We start from the raw sequence: 16,851 nt of genomic DNA on the forward strand, positions 1-16,851 counted from the left end.
TTAATTAAGGTTGAGTACAATACTTACCATCCCACTACATTTCTTTATTATTTGGATGTCACTAATCGATTCAATGCCTCGATAAAATAGAAAGTTAAATAAATAAAACTCTAAGGTCCTGTAGAACTACCTAGCTTTTGAACACTCATAGTTCCTTCTTGGACATTTCATGGATCTTTTATCCAGTGAAAACACTATAAAGATCAAAGTCATTTATTTCAAAAGTTTAAGAATTATAATCTTCATGACACCAACAATGTAATGGCTACATTAAACTCTTGATTAACATATTTTTACTTCAACATAATAATCAAAAGCATAAACATAAACAACAAAATCTAAAACATGTACTCAAAAATAAAAATTAATAAAATAAACATAAATTAATGACTGTAAAAAATATACCAGGATCTTCAAGTAATAAAATGAAACATAAAGGAATAAGCTGAGCCCACTGAATGCACAATATCTCTTAAGAAAATTACTTCATTTTAGAAATCGAGGTTTAAAGGAATAGATCCTCTCAAGGCAGAAAGATTTTATTTGGCAGTGTGTTGATACAATAACAATGGTGTCACTGAGCCATTAAACAGGAGCAAACTGTACAAATATTTAATTGTGCAGAAGAAGAAGTAGTTCAGAATTTTCGTTGAATTAATAAAATGAGAGAAAATCTATTTATTTATAGACAACAAAGAGTAGTGTGAATAAATGTTTATTGTGTCTTATCGAAATGGTCGCAACACTTTGGACAAGTCAAAATCTTTCATACATATCATTTTTTTTTTTATAAAAGTTGTAACTCTTCATTAAATTTTCAACTCTCCATAAAAGTTGTAACTCTTCGTAAAAGTTACAACTTTTTATAAAAAATCGCAACTTTTCATGAAAGAAAAAAGTTTATATTGAAAATAAATAAGTTAAAAGTGAATCCTGGTTTGTGATTGCGCCATATAGGCGAGCTTATGATTCTCTTTTAAATAAATATATGATTAGTAAAATACCTGTCAAGTGAAACACGAGTTAATTTGGAAAAATTATTTAATTACATAAACATTTCAATCATCTTTCTTAATTCTCCCCATGGTCTGAAATAATTACATTTTCTCTCGGATTTAAAAATCCCATACCAAAATTTAAGTCATATAAATGTGAATCATATTAAATAATAGATACTTACTATTTACACATATATGATGTGATTCACATGTATCATAACACGAGCGAGATATGAGAGTGGCGAGTGATATGGGAGGCGAGCGAAATTTGTTTATGTATCATAGATATATGTGAATCTACTCGGATACAGTGTATCTAAAACAAATTACACCTAATTTTGACTCCATGTATCCCAACACACCAAAATCTGGTTAGATTTCGTAACATCATAAATTAGTGTACTAGCGTGTATCTAAATAATTAGTTCATAACTTAATGAAATCTCGATAAGCTACCTAATAAAAACGAACACATCAACCATCAAAAAATCTGGTGCAAAACGACGAATCTACTTCTTCCTTAATCAAATCCTTAATTATAGAATTCTCGTGTTCGATCATTGAATATGAAAAAAAAAAAATCTTACATTGAAAACACTATCTTCGTATAAATACCTACACGACACGTATCTAAATTTAGTCGGTCGGAAAAATAAAATAATCATAAAACATATACTAAGATGGGAAGTACTCACACTTCTCATATTTTTCCTCCAAAAGTTCTTAAACGCCACCCAATCTCCGACCATTATTTTACCTTTCAAATCTTCCGAACAAAATCCAAAACCCTAAAAATCAATTTTTCATTCTCAATCTTCCCATTTTTTGCCCTAAACTTTTCAATTTATTCCCTGTAAGTCCCTTTCCTCCATGAATTTCCCCTTTTACAAACCCTAAAGAGCCAAAAAAATCCACAATTCACAATGTCGGAGCAGCCGATAATCACTCACGTCTCCGATACGAGTCCGTTAACCCGGGCGACGAGTTCCCGGTCGGTGACGGAAACGGTAAACGGTTCACACCGGTTTGTGATTCAGGGGTATTCTTTGGCGAAAGGAATGGGAGTTGGGAAACACATCGCGAGTGATACTTTCACCGTTGGTGGACATCAATGGGCTATTTACTTTTATCCCGATGGGAAAAATCCTGAGGATAATTCAACGTATGTGTCACTTTTTATTGCGTTGGCGAGTGAAGGAACGGATGTTAGGGCTTTGTTTGAATTGACGTTGGTTGATCAGAGTGGTAAAGAGAAGCATAAGGTTCATAGTCATTTTGATCGGTCACTTGAAAGTGGACCATATACATTGAAATACCGCGGCAGCATGTGGTAATTTGCTTTAACTCCTGTTAATTTAGTTTTAATTTGATGTCCAGCTTTTGGGGCAGTGGTAAAGTTGTGTTTTTTATTTAGCTTATGTAATTTAGCTTTAATTTGAAGTGAATTTCATGCTTTATTGTTGTTGTTGTTGTTTATTGTATTGGTTTATGTTAAAAAGATGTGCTGTTGCAGCTGTTATGTGTGAGCTTTCTGGGAAGTATTAGTTCCAATTGTGTTGATTAGAATTTTGTTCAATCAAATCAAGTATGTTGTTTAGATCCCTGGGATTTTATTGGGTATGTCATTGTTGTAAATCTAGTATGCCTCTATGCGTCCACCATTGCCCCAAAATGATCAAACTCCTCTGCCTTATGTGAAGCTGTGAAAGAAATTAGTTGGGGTCGACTGTAATTATATTTCTATCCTCTTTATTCAGGATTCTGTATTAGGGGTATTAACTATAGTTAGATGATATTATGCTGGTTGTCTACCTACTGCGACACACCTTTTCATAGCGGGCTTCAGAACCAGCTATGCTTTGGTAAGCTCGATTAGGCAGAGTTCAATTGGGATTCTGTTAAGTATGACAATTTGTGTTCGAGTATTTAGATGCATTTCTTACTTTCTTGGTGGACACAACTAAATGACTTTGCTTCCTTGGTGACTCGAACTCACAACCTTCGGGTTGAAAGTAAGGGTGTTTACCATCCGAACAACTCTCTCTCGTTGCTCGGTTGACTTTCTGTAAGTGAAGTTAGTCAAATTATCGAGTTGAAGGACAATTGTATGAGTTTTGAAAAATAGTATGAAATCTCCATTCCTACTCACTACCAGTTTGCGATAAAATTTGTTTTTTCTTTCTGTACAAAAACAAGTTTAATGAAATAATAAAGAATAACATTACTTGATACTTTTGTATAAATAAAATGAAAAGGTAATATAGATTGGATCATACCTCCAATTGAATAAGTATGAATAAAGGATCCATGGATGAAGATAGAAAGTTGATTTCTACCCGTCCTTTTAATATTAATTCTATGTATGTTGTGATAATGCAATCAAGTACAGTTTGTAAAGAGTGTAACGTTATAACCTTCTCTGTCATTAAAATCTCAACTTTTTTACTCCTTCATTCACTCTTGCAAGTCGACTATACTAAAAATATATTTTTGCTTTTACTCATCACTTTTGGCATTTCAATAGACAAACATATTTGTTTTCATGTCTTACCTTTAATATTTAATTACTTATATCCAAATTATTTTCACAAGATCTAAGGCTAAACATTAATTAGTATGGATATTGCAGTAAAATGCTCATATATATCATTGTCTTTAAGGGACGTGCAAAGTTCAAAGAGGTCAAGTAAAAGTGATTGGAGAGAGTAGATGATATCTACAAAACATGAATAAATTATTAACTCATTTACTTCTTCACTTCCCCATCTTCTTTTGTCAATATATTTCGACATTGAAGTTATTTCTTTGTTTTGCACCTCCCACTATTATGTTTGTATTTTAATTAATTTTTAAATATCAATTACTATTACTTAGTAGTTATTCCCGTAATTCGAAAATCAAGTCATATATCATTTTTGGGAGCTAATGTTTTTTTCAAATATGAGATTTATAAGTATATTATCAATATATGTAGTAGATTTTATAATATTTCCTTCGCAATATTTTAGTACTATAAATACAAAAGCTTGTGATGTAGTACCTTGGTATGTTGTAATTGTAACATTGCATAGTATAACAATCAACAAATCGGGTTCAATTGAAGTTCCCCTGCACCCTTATGCCTCAGGCCCTGGTAACACAGAGTATTTTATAGATCATTTTTACATATAGAATTTCATCACCTTTTTTGTTAGTTCTCACATAAAGGTTAAATGATCATACCTGAATTTTACAATTAGACATTATATTTATCAAATTAAACGCCTTTGATTCCAATGATTATATATGATAATTAATGATAAGTTAGCTAATTCCAACTTAGCTTTCCTTATAAAGCTCTCTTTTCTTTCTTTTTACTTTCTCAAATAAAGATCTCAACTTTCAGTAAAATGCCAAGTATGTCTGCAAAGAATGCTTAATAAAACATAGCTATAAGTTTTTACGAAATATTGAGTGAATAGGAATAACATTTTATTCATACATTTGATAGAAGAATAATTAATGAAGTCTAAAGAAATTACTAAAGAATGTTCCTTTGGTGTTGCCTCTTAGAAGGAAATCATATCCTTTTTTATCGACTAATTGCATGAAACAAAAAAATTCTTCATTACTTACTAATTGTCATCTGTGTTTGGTATGGTATTTCTCTTATTCGATTGGTAAAAACTTTTGGAAAATATTTTCTTTAGGAAAGAAAGCTTCTTGGAACTAAGGAAAATGACTTTTATTGTAAAAAGTAGGAAACGAGTCCCATGGATTTCTCCCTACTCTCATTATTTGCTCCCCCCCTCCCCCCCCCTCCCCCCAAAATCCTATTCCAAACCTCATCCCCTACTCAATCCTGCCTCATAGTTTTATAATTTTATCTTAGATACGACAACAACATACCCAGTGGAATCCCACAGGTGGGTCCGGGAGGGTAGAGTGTTTAGCTTTTAGTATTCGGGGATACGGACACCCGAGTCCAAGCAACGTAGATCTAACTGGTCAAAGTATTTAGGGGCAATATTAGGTACGTGCTGACAGTGATGCAATTCCTTTATTGGCACATGCTCTGTTATTAGGTTTTTGCCTTTCTTGAAATTTTCTATTCTTTGGCATGAATGTGAAAAGAAAAAATACAAACTAGAGTCTGTCTGGGCCTAATCGACCTTTATTTTTCCCTTTCACTTTAAGCCTAATATTTGCTGTTACAACATAAGACAAAATTTGCTATATTGTTTATCTGTGTGTATGCAGGGGATACAAACGTTTCTTTAGACGAGCTTTACTTGAGAATTCAGATTATCTCAAGGATGATTGTTTGAAAATCAACTGTACTGTGGGAGTTGTTCGTTCTACAATTGATATCGCGAGCTTACAGCCAATCCAGGTTCCAGGTTCTGATATGGGATCACACTTTGGAATGCTATTAGAGAATATGGAAGGCACTGATGTTGTTTTCAGCGTGGCTGGTGAAAAATTTCATGCCCATAAGCTGGTATTAACTGCTCGTTCTCCTGTATTTCGCACTGAATTGTTTGATGAACTGATGGGCGATAAGCAGGAGATTGTTGTCACAGATATGGAACCCAGGGTCTTTAAAGTGAGCATCAATTTCATTTTTCATTTTTACTTTGTTAATCATTTTATTTTAAATTGGTTCTTGTGCTGTCGAAGAAGACTGAATTTCTCATTGCTTCAAATAGTGGCATTGCTCCATCTCTCTTGCTGTATTTGTTTCTCCAAAGTAACTTCCGTGTTTTGGCTGAAAAAGATTAAAAACTTCAGAAAAAACATGAAATTCTCACTCACCCTTCATTTGATATATCTATTCTTGTGGCACAAAACAGGCTATGTTGCACTTCATATACAGAGATTCTCTTGTAGATGAAGAGATAGAAGATACTAGTTCTTCTTCTATTCCTTCTGTGACCGATACATTGACAGCAAAATTGCTAGCAGCAGCCGATCGGTATGAATTAACAAGACTCAGGCGTGTGTGCGAATCTCATCTTTGCAAAGATATCTCGGTGAACTCTGTTTCCAGAACTCTTGCTTTAGCTGACCGTTACCATGCCACGGAACTCAAAGCAGTTTGCCTTAGGTTTGCTGCTGAAAATCTTGCAGGTACAAGAGATATTATTATTGCAACTTGTCCATATTTTATAGTGATTTCTGCAGTTTTCCTGAACTGTTTCGGTGAAACTAGTGCATTTTCCTTGTCTTGGATTGCAATGAATGAAAACAGGTGGTTTGTTTAGCATGAACATTGTGCATTTGCCTCGTCATTTGTGTCCCCCCCCCTTTCCAGAACCTATTCAGTAGGGCATTATGCGCTTCTTTCCTGAGGCTGACCATATATTTTATGTCTGATAGGACATAAAGGAAATAAGTCTTTCTTCTTTTATTGAGAATGTTCTTTTTTTTTTTACTCTTCTCATGGAAAAATACTGAAAATTGAGAAGTGCAGCTGCCAGGTTGAATAAGAGCATTTTGCTTAGAACTTTTCTAAATTGAAGCTGCTTTAGAGTATCGTAAACAACAACGACAAACACAGAAGCTCTGCCTGATTACTAGCTAAGGCTTCGTTATATGAATACTCAGTGTCCTTCTCGCTCCATTTGGACCCATTTCATTCCTATATTCAACAGTTTGGGTTCTCTTGCATTGGAGGTTCTCTAGAGATATTTTATTGAAGAGTTAGATTTGGGTGTGAAGGGCTTCTATGATGCATTTCTTTTGTCTTTACCTTCTTGTTTTTTCACGGCCTCCCTTCTTCTTACAAACTTGAAGAGCTGCATGTCATCCCAGATATACATGTGATCAGTACCTTTCTAGACTATGTAACAAGCCCCTAGCAAAAAAGTATCTACTAGTACACTGATGAAGTGGATTGCTATCCTGCCCTGGTGAAGGGATGAGAAATGGTTATAACTTGTGCTCATGATTTTTCATGTACATCTGTGCCACTGATGATAACATGCTGACTTCAATTCCGTTGAACACAATTTCACCCGATTGTGTTATCAACTGAACCTCTATGGAACCATTAATCTCCCTTTGTTGTACCAGCAAGACTACACCCAGCTATGCACCTCCAGTCTTAAGCCACACGCTACATAGCACCAAAAGAAGTCTGACTTAGCTGTCAAACTCCAGCTACCGTTGTTCTGTTGTTAGGTTGCTTTTCTCTAGAGCTGCATTAGGGTGCATCATGGAATGATTTATGATTGGAATCCACTCAAGTGAAATAAACTCTCAATTGGGAAATTAAATGACTTTTCTGCATATGAACATCAAAATAGCAATGAGACTTTTCTCTGAACTGAAAGAGAAATGTACTTGGCTTCACCACTGTAAACCCTTAAAGCAGAAAGCATCAAACACAGCCTCTTATTTCTGCATCAGAAGCTTTGGTGTTCACCAAGTTAGGATGTGTCAAATTTGAATCAAGACACCTAAAAAAATTATAGGTCAATGTATTACTTTCTGGTTTTGTTATTGAGTGCTTTTGGGAGGGGGCACTTGTTGCTAAAATGGGCTTGAAATATTAGAACCTGCTTGGATTGCCTTTTAGTTTTTGACTTATAAGCCAAAAACCAGAAGTTAGAAATTCTGAAATAGCTTTGGTCTTATTTTTGTCATTTTAGCTTAAAACCAAGTGTGCTATAAGCATTTTTTAATTTACCCAAATACTCCAAAAGTGCTTAAAGCACTTGAATAAACCAATTCAAACAGGCTATTATTTGGTGAATGAGCTAAAAATGATGAAATGAATCACAAAGTTTATTTTAATTGCAAACCTGTTTCTCATCAAGTGGGCTCTAAAAGAAATCTCACTAAGTCATGAGGCTAAGTGAGATACTGTTATAGACCTGATCCAAAGAAAAAAAATGACTATGCTATAGAATGTTGCAAAAGAACGTGCATATCCCTTTGGATGTCCAAATGTCTCGAGCATTTGTTTGATGAGTTGCTGCCTCCTTGGGGAGTTTAGCGTCGACTATAACTAGTGTTAAAGTTCATTTGGGGACCTTTCTATTATAAAGGCTACGATATATGGAAAACTGCAGCCTGCAGGTGTGTTTTTGCGTGCTTTTTTTGCACTGCAGTTTCCCTCATCTATTTGTTGGCATGTTTTTGCAGCTGTCATGCAATCAGATGGATTTGAATACCTTAAGGAAAACTGCCCTTCTCTTCAGTCAGAGCTTCTTAAAACCGTTGCTGGTTGTGAGGATGATTGTAGCAGTGGAGGCGGAAAGTCTAGAAGCGTTTGGGCCCAGCTTTCAGATGGTGGTGATACCAATGGCAGGAGGGTAAGGCACCGGACATGATTTTAGATAGAGAACCCTGGTTTTATTGTTCTGTATATTGGAAGATGTGTTGAAAATGTTACAGGAAGGGGTAATTGTACTATAGTTCTCTGAGATACCGAACAAGTCTGTTTGTAATACCAGTCATACTGAGTTTTTGAACGCTTATGCTGACACCAAGTTTGGATTTCAGTATGCTATTTAGGGTTAAGACATGATTCTAGAAAGTCGATACCTTTGCTGTTGCCATTATAGCCTTGATAACTTCAACCCCTGATTGGAGGATTTCTCTTGTTTCTACTTCACAAGTGCTGCATAGTAGAAAAACGATGCTGCCTCTTCTCTGGCTTTGTACCAAATTTCTGAATTCCTAAGCTGGCAAGTAGCCGTTGCTCCGGAACTCTGTAAGACCAACTCTTAGCTACAAATGTTTTACTAGTTGTGTTCTTTACATTCAGTGAAAGTTCAGATCAGAACTGTCATTTAAGCTGTTGAATTAAGACAGGAGCAGCTGATATAGGAAGAAATGAGTTGATTCTTCTGTTGATATATGAGTTGTTTGGTTGATTCTCTTTTCTCATGTCTGTTTGAATAGTGGAAATTATGATTTAGCCTTGAGCATTGCCTTTATTATATTTTTGGTTCTTATGTTATTCAACCCATTTTATCAAATATGTAATTTTGACCCAATGGTTTGGGCTTGAGACTTTCATGTTCGAGGTCTCAAATTCGGAACCCTCTTACCAGCGAGTCTTTTGAATCGAGCTCGTCAAATTGCGCTTGCCTAGGAAAGGTTACCTCTCCTTTGCGGATTTACCTTGTACATTATATCCTTTTTTATATTCTTTTCAAAATCTTGCTTGTGAAATCTCAAAAAATGTATCCTTTTTTATATTCTTTACAAAATCTCGCTTGTGAAATTATATCGATTGCACTCAAAATTTAAGTGAATATACATCATCAAAGGCAAGAATGTGATCAAACTCTTTCGTATCCCGCAGAAAACAGGAACTTAGTGCACCTGGTTACGTTTTATTTCAAATTAATTGCTTCAAGCTAACTAGTGCATCTATGTTCTACTTGTTTTCGATATGAAATATCGAAAACAGCCCACACAGTTGAGATAAGGCAAAGTCCAATTTGATCCCACATTAAAAAAAGTTTCATTGTTTGTCTCTAAATTGCCTTAAACCGAAGCACACAGGAAAATCCAGAAGTGTTTTCATATTACATGCTCAGTGTCATTAGATAACAACCTGTTGTATCGAAAGATGTTACCAAAACTTCAAAACTGTCATAATCTCATTCTTCCTGTTGCTTCCATGGCTGATATGGCATCCCAAGAACAAGAATTGTGTCCATTAGCTTGACCTGATGATGTGGTTACTGCATGGATTTGCTTGCAATCCCAGTCGCAATCATCGAAAAAGCAAGAACCAAAAGGATCTTTCGAAGCCAGATGGTTATTAGCATGCTGTGTCTTGGGACTGGAAAAGATCGTCTGGTTTGATGTGTTGTCTTCATCGTCCAAGGGGGATAGATCGCCAATCTCTTGCTTAATCTCGCCTCCTTCAACATCATGGAAGAATCCAATTATAGTAACACAATAAACTTCAGCTATGCAGATAACCAGTAGTAGTCAGTAAATAAACTGTCCTTACCTGGCATTGTGGCCATTGACGGGAACTCGTGTAATGAACTTTCATTGATAGGGGCGTAGTCACTGAATACTGATGCAGAGAATTGACTTAAAGGAGAGACTGGATGCCCATAAATATCACATCCTTTGAGATCTGGACATGAATTATTGACTGCATTACCAGATGTCTCGTTCCCTTGGTATGAGTTATCATTTGAAGCTTTCATAGTTTGAGATTCATGAAGCACAGCATCCAGTAGACCACTGTTGCTAGGTGACAGACTACCGGATTCACTATGTCCAGCTGGAGGGGATTGAATTAGAATATCAACAGAGTCTAATGAAGGAAGAGCCGAATGAGGTGAACCCCAGTTCTCTGTCTGGTTTTGGAGTGAAGGGAGCTCCAGCTTCATTGCCCATGTGGGCTCTGAAGAGGAGTTGCCATTTAAATAGGCATGGCCGCCCGGAACTATATTTGAGATTGCTCGCTGATCATCATATGTTAAATTATGATTATATGAAGAAAAATCCAAGGGTTGAGCTTGAGCTTGAGCAAGCAAAGAACCGTCATTCTGATATTGCAAGGAGTTGAGGAGATCACCATTTGAACCGGAGAACACAGATTCTGATCCTCGTATACGCTTTGCAGGATAAGTTGTAGAAAGGAAATATGTACTACTATAGGGAGCTCTATGACCCTGGGACAGAAAGTTACTTACAGGATCATTAAGCAAGCTACGAGCAGGAATGTCTGCAAGTTGTGGCGGATACAACAGATGAGTGAGTTCCAATTTTTTGAACTCCACAGCAGGAATCTCAAAATTGTTAATTCCCAAGACATCAGGATTTTGTGCATCTGCGGAGGAGAATGCACCCAATTCCTCATTTTGTTTGTTCTGACTTGCCATGAAAGAAATATCTGCAGGGTAAATTGGCAAGCCTGCACGTTGTCGTCTCTTTATTCTAGTGTTCCAGTAGTTCTTTATCTCATTATCTGTACGGCCAGGCAACTGAAAGGGTAGAAAAGGCATAACAAAAGTTAATATGAATCATATACCACCGATAATTAAACTGAAAAGAAATTTGAAGATATCACATTCCTTACTCAGTAAATTATATCTCCAGCTTTACATTATTTCTCTTTAATTGTTATTGCGATAAGAGTTCAATTATGGTATTTATGCAGAAGCAGGTCTCAGCGTAGAAATGATAGGTTAGTGTATTAAAGAATTTGAACCTTTCCTAGTCCATAATAGACTACTAAAGTATTATGAGCTGTCGGAGAACCTAAAGTAGAAGTTGGACAGCAAATCCGGGACTAAATAAGTGTTGAGACAGATTCTTACAAAGTCATGAGATCTTATTTTAAATGAAAAATACGAAAAGAAGTATAACTGTAAAAGTTCTACAAAGAACAAAAGCACCATTCATTATCGCACAAGATATACATACATATCACCCAAAGGCCAAAGCATACTCATGTGTATCAAAATGATGGAAGAATGTAACTTGGACAATTACAAGTGACAGCAGATAGTATTAGAGAAAATCGTCTTGGGAGAAAGGGGCTCTGATAATATGGCGTTCATTATGTGTAACTTCAGTTCTCACCTTTTAACCAGGCAAACATGTTTCTCTACTTTCCTGATCCTGGTCAAGGGACAATGACCAAGTGTACAATAAATGTTCATATAAATCTGTTTATGTAGATGAGACTTGACGATGCAATACCTCATTGAGCCCGAAACCTTTTACATCTTGGATTCTGGCAACTGTTACAGTGGTATATGAATCTCTAAATCCATGTCATATCTCTTCTGATCAAGGCATAATTAGGTGGATTTTGGACACGCCTTAGTGTCGAACATAGAGCAAAATAAATGCAGCAATAAACTCCAGAGAACATAACTTCAATAGTGAATGACTAGTTCTATTTAAAGAGATACAGAAAAAACAAATGCCAACAAAAGCCTTATTGGCAAAGCTACGCTGGTACAGCCATACACTGTTCACATTATCAACCCCTAATGCCCATTTGGGTAGATGTAATATTTTGGATTTTAAGGCTCAGAACCGTGTGCCCCGAAGTGGTAGCCCTATTATGCTTCTAGGAATTATCACAACAATCTTCATTAAGATTTGAAGTACATGTTTTCATCATTTTGAAGTAAGAAATTTGCATCTCGTAGTACTATTCTTATATTTCTAAATATTCAAGTCTCATTTTCAAAAGATAGATTAATCTGAGTCCACTTCAGTTCTGAAAATGAGTCCAATCGACATACGTAACAGAAACAAGTCTATCAGTTAGGAAATTCATTTCATACTCTGACCAGGATTTAAAGAAAATGCAGCTCTAGTTACATAGCAAATTATTGACATGACTGATGCTATTGATGACTGCCAAAGTTAGCTCAGTTGCTAGTTCTTTGAGAAACAATTCGGTAGGCCCATGTTCAGTCCAACAAGAGGAGCCATCAGGACTGGTTTTAGGAAGTGCTCTTAGTGAGGATCTTACTGTGTTTTTTGTCCGTTGTACATTGTAGTATCATTGAGGATTACAACAACAACAACATACCCAGAGAAATCCCACTAAGTGGGGTCTGGGGAGGGTAGAGTGTCCACAGATCATACCACTACCTTGTGGAGGTAGAGAGGCTGTTTCCGAAAGGCCTCAACTGTATCATTGAGGATTACTTATTATAATTTAACACGATAACACAAAGTTGTAACAAATATAGAGTTTGGGATATCATGATTACAAGCAGGGGGATACCGGAAAGAAAAAAACTAAATCTGATTAAAAGACTGAACAGATTAAGATCCCCTGACACGCAACTGGAAATTTGAAGGATAGCAGAAACTCATAATTAGACGACATACTGATCAAAACAATACTCTTTCTGTCCCAATTCATGTCGGACCCTTTTCATTTTAGTTTATCTCAAATTGAACATCACTTTTCTATATTTTTTTTTAAATAGGTAACTTTGTCACTTTTCTATAATTAGAAACAACTTGACTTTAAAATTCCCCTTTTACGCTTAATGAAATGATTTATAACCACAAAATGTCTAAGATATATTTTAGACCACGAATTTCTAAAGTCATCCTTTCTTAAACTTTTTGCCAAGCCAAACAGTGCAACATAAATTAAGATGGAGGGAGCACTAGTTACTTAATCAAAAAATTTATGTATTACTCCCTCCATGTCATTTTACCTGATGTTGTTTGACTGAGCACAACGTTTACGAATGAAAGACTTTTGAAACTTGAGGAAATTAAGGCATAAAACAAGCCATCGACATCTCTGTAGTACTAAATCATCTCATTAGGGTAAAATAGGAAGTTTAAAGTTAGATTGTTTCTAAATATATAAATATGTCATTCTTTTGGGATAGACTAAAAAAAAGCATACCACATAAAATCTGATAGAGGGAGTAATAAAGAGAGTACTTATCAAGGACTACTGGTCCACAGTAATGGCAGAAACCTCTAACTTATCGGAGGTAGGAAATCCAACTTAAATAGGAACTAATATGAAGTAAAAAACATAAATGACAGATGCCAGTTAAAGACATTTTATTTGAAGATTTTATGAAAAGATAGAGAGATAGTATGAACCTCAACAGCCATGCGTGCCCATTTATTTCCCATTTTAGCATGCAGTTCAACTATCCGCTGCTCTTCCTCTGGTGTGAATGCACCTTTCTTTAAATCTGGTCTCAGGTGATTTGCCCACCGCAAGCGGCAACTTTTACCACAACGAGCAAGTCCTGAATGCCTCTGTACAGCATTCCAGTTCCCCTCACCATGTGTCATTACATAATCCACTAAAATTACATCTTCCGCAGAAGTCCAGGGACCTTTTTTAAGTGGTACACTTTCTCCTAAATCTCCACCGCTAGCTTCATCTGGTGAATCCATGTCAACTTTGGATGTCATCCTTTCCTCGGTTTCACTTTTGATGCTCATATCCTAAAAATGTTCAATAAATAAAAAAATAGCATGTAATTGCCAATAGAAGGAGATAAAATTGTTTGTTATAAAGTCGAGGCAAAAATAAAGGCGATACGTTCCAAGCGAGTGACCTCGTTCACGACGAAGCCAGTCGAGCTTAATATCACAAACTGCCAAAAAAAAACTTGGGATAAGTTGAGAATTTTATTCAGATAACAGCACGACAAAAGGGCTGAACCCACAGAATTTAGAAACGATAGATATAAACCACCAACTTCAGAAAGCAAGTTCACATAGATTCACACAGAATAACATAAAAGATGAAAAGGGATAACTTATTCAGAATTCCCCGGTAAATAATTCAAGGCATCAAACTTCTAAAAACTCACCAGACCCACCTTATCTCATTAACCACGAAATAAAACGACACAATAAGTTATTTGGGGTAAAATGAGATGAAACAGAAGAAGTAAAAGTGTTTATATTATGCAGTCCACAAAGAAATTCACTGAGCTCAATCGTAGTTATATAGAATAACTTTACGATTTGATCAAAGCAAATAAATATATACGTCATATTTGTCGAATAAAATAAAGAAGCTGTTAACTTCTGAAAACAAAAAAATAAAAGAAGATGACTGTAATATTGATCAATCGTTTAGCTTCAAAATCAGCATACCACGAACTCAACGATTTAGCTGCAAAGGAAATCAATTTCGTTGGGGAACCTTTTCCACCAATAGGCTCTTGTTGGTTTCACTATGAAAATTCTGATTAAAATAACATAAGCAAAAATGTACAAAACGTCTTGTTAATTGTATTGCACAGCATAACCTCACACTAAAAGAGTTAAAATACCTACACTTCCTTTATTACATCATGGACCGGGGAAAGCGGAAGCGGAAGCTACACTACTAATGAACTCTCTACCTCCACTATGGAAGGCAGGGAGCTCACCAAGTGACCTAATCCTCAACCACGTCAAAATATTATTTTGAAGTCGAAACTTGAAAATTGAGTTCTTGAAATTGTGATTTTGAAACTTGAAATTGTGTCTGTACATGCATTTTTCTATGATAAAAATTGAAGCTTTACGAGTGGAAGTGAAAATTTTCCCAAAAAATTGGTCTGGAAACTTGAAAATATTTTGAAGATATTTTTTCAAGATCTAGTCAAATTTCATGGCCAAATAAATATATGAAGAAATTTTCAAAATCCATGACCAACACTAGCTTTACTCACACTTGGACTCCTAGTTGAAAATTTACAGACTTCACTAACACTAACAAAATCCCATTCACACCTAGCCCCACCCCCTCCAAACCCCAAAACCAATTTAACACGCCTAATCAAATAAGAAAATCTATCGAAACCTACCTCTCTACCTTCAGAAACGATTCCTAAGAATCGATCTTTCTCTTTGTTGTTCCATAAAACTCCATCCGCGCCACTCTACGTTCAGAAGTGATTCCAAAGAATCGATCTTTCTCTTCGTTGTTCCATAAAACTCCATCCACGCCACTCTACATTCAGAAGTGATTCCAAAGAATCGATCTTTCTCTTCGTTGTTCGATAAAACTTCATCCACAGCACTCTTACCTTCACAAATGATTCCAAAGAATCGATCTTTCTTTTCCTTGTTGTGCTAGAGTGCATACACACCACCCTCCCCACACCCCACTAATGAGATTACAATGGTATATCCTCCTCCTTGTTATCAAAATGAAAATGAACTCCTAAAATTTACAGACTTCACTCACACCAATTACAACCCATTCACACCTCCCCTACCCCCACCCCCCCCACCAAAAAAATACATACAAAAATGCTTAGACAAGTAAAGGCCTAATAAAACCAGGTAACATAACAAGCTCAAACTAAAAAAATTCATCACAAAATCAACATTTAATCATACCTGAATTAAGAAAGCTAGTGAAGCAGTCCAACAAAGTCTTGGGAGCTAGTGACCACTTATCAGTATCTCTCAACAAAAAATCAACAGAATTCAACACAGAGAAAAAAAAACACAGAAATTAAGCTTAAAACTCAATATACAAGAACCCCTTTTAAAAAAAAAAATGAACTCAAAAACTCAAAAACATGAATTATACAATACCCAAGACTCAAACTTTTTGAAGACCCATTAAACAAAATTGAAAGATGAAATGGTAATGCAAAACCCCAAGCTTTAAAAATGAGTAAATGAACAAAAAGTAAGAATCTTTTTTGAGCAAAAACACCCCAAAATTGTTAGTTTGGTGAAGAAAAAGAAATCAAGATCCAGTTATTAATGAAAACAAAAAGAGTTTGAGAAAAGAGAAACACAACAAGAGATAGCTAAGGTGTCAGCAGCTTAAGGAATTTCAAATAAAGAAGCCAAAAGGGAAAAAAAGAGAGAGATTTTACATTGCAACAAAAAGAGTGAGAAAATATAGGAGAAAGATTAGGGATAGATAAACACCCACATTATTAAATTAAGGAAAATGACTTAATTTGAAACTTTTAACCCCCCCCCCAGCACACCCCCACCCCACCCCACCCTTATTTATTTGTTTTTGTTTTTCTTCGAATATTCGTTATCTGCATTGGAATCGAGACTAATTCAAATTTATGTTAGACAGACTTATATGTGTCTTTTTTGTTTTTTTAATAGTAAAACAAAGACTAATTCAAATATTAGATAGACCTGAGGGTCATTTAGTAGTTGATTAGAGTTATCCAGATATTAATGATATAGGGATTAGTTACGAGTGAATTTATGGTTACTTAGTTATGCATCAATTAGTTATACATGTATTAGCTATTTAGTTGTCTATCATAGCATTAAATAATACATATAATTCTTTTAGTTATATCATATATCCGGATTTCTAAATTGTCAACCAAACGTCGTATTAATTTTATGCAGAATAACTTATTTTGCATTTACCGAGAAAACACCGTATGACTTATACGAAAAT

At 35.4% G+C, this 16,851-nt stretch overlaps 2 protein-coding genes across 5 annotated transcripts; one reads left to right on the forward strand and one right to left on the reverse strand.

The window, feature by feature from the left end:
* Positions 1 to 1,490: 1,490 nt before the first annotated feature.
* Positions 1,491 to 8,926, forward strand: LOC101252710 (BTB/POZ and MATH domain-containing protein 4-like). The gene is made up of 4 exons (XM_004228428.5): positions 1,491 to 2,328; positions 5,238 to 5,583; positions 5,831 to 6,107; positions 8,127 to 8,926. The coding sequence occupies exons 1-4, from the start codon at positions 1,922 to 1,924 to the stop codon at positions 8,312 to 8,314; spliced, it is 1,218 nt and encodes a 405-aa protein (XP_004228476.1). The 5' UTR covers positions 1,491 to 1,921; the 3' UTR covers positions 8,315 to 8,926.
* A 491-nt stretch (positions 8,927 to 9,417) lies between these two features.
* Positions 9,418 to 16,359, reverse strand: LOC100037511 (GAMyb-like1). 4 transcript variants are annotated; one of them, XM_010320926.4, is made up of 5 exons: positions 15,807 to 16,314; positions 14,008 to 14,062; positions 13,557 to 13,910; positions 9,955 to 10,942; positions 9,418 to 9,862 (listed from the first exon to the last, which is right to left on the reverse strand). In XM_010320926.4, the coding sequence occupies exons 3-5, from the start codon at positions 13,905 to 13,907 to the stop codon at positions 9,588 to 9,590; spliced, it is 1,614 nt and encodes a 537-aa protein (XP_010319228.1). In that variant the 5' UTR covers positions 13,908 to 13,910; positions 14,008 to 14,062; positions 15,807 to 16,314; the 3' UTR covers positions 9,418 to 9,587. The 4 variants fall into 4 exon arrangements, with proteins under 4 accessions (XP_010319228.1, XP_010324959.1, XP_069149090.1 ...); XM_010326657.4 differs by lacking the exon at positions 14,008 to 14,062 and having other exon boundaries at positions 15,807 to 16,359; XM_069292989.1 differs by lacking the exon at positions 14,008 to 14,062 and having other exon boundaries at positions 15,269 to 15,866.
* Positions 16,360 to 16,851: the final 492 nt, after the last annotated feature.

The sequence above is a fragment of the Solanum lycopersicum genome, chromosome 1 (assembly GCF_036512215.1).
Source record: "Solanum lycopersicum chromosome 1, SLM_r2.1".
Taxonomy (NCBI): domain Eukaryota; kingdom Viridiplantae; phylum Streptophyta; class Magnoliopsida; order Solanales; family Solanaceae; genus Solanum; species Solanum lycopersicum.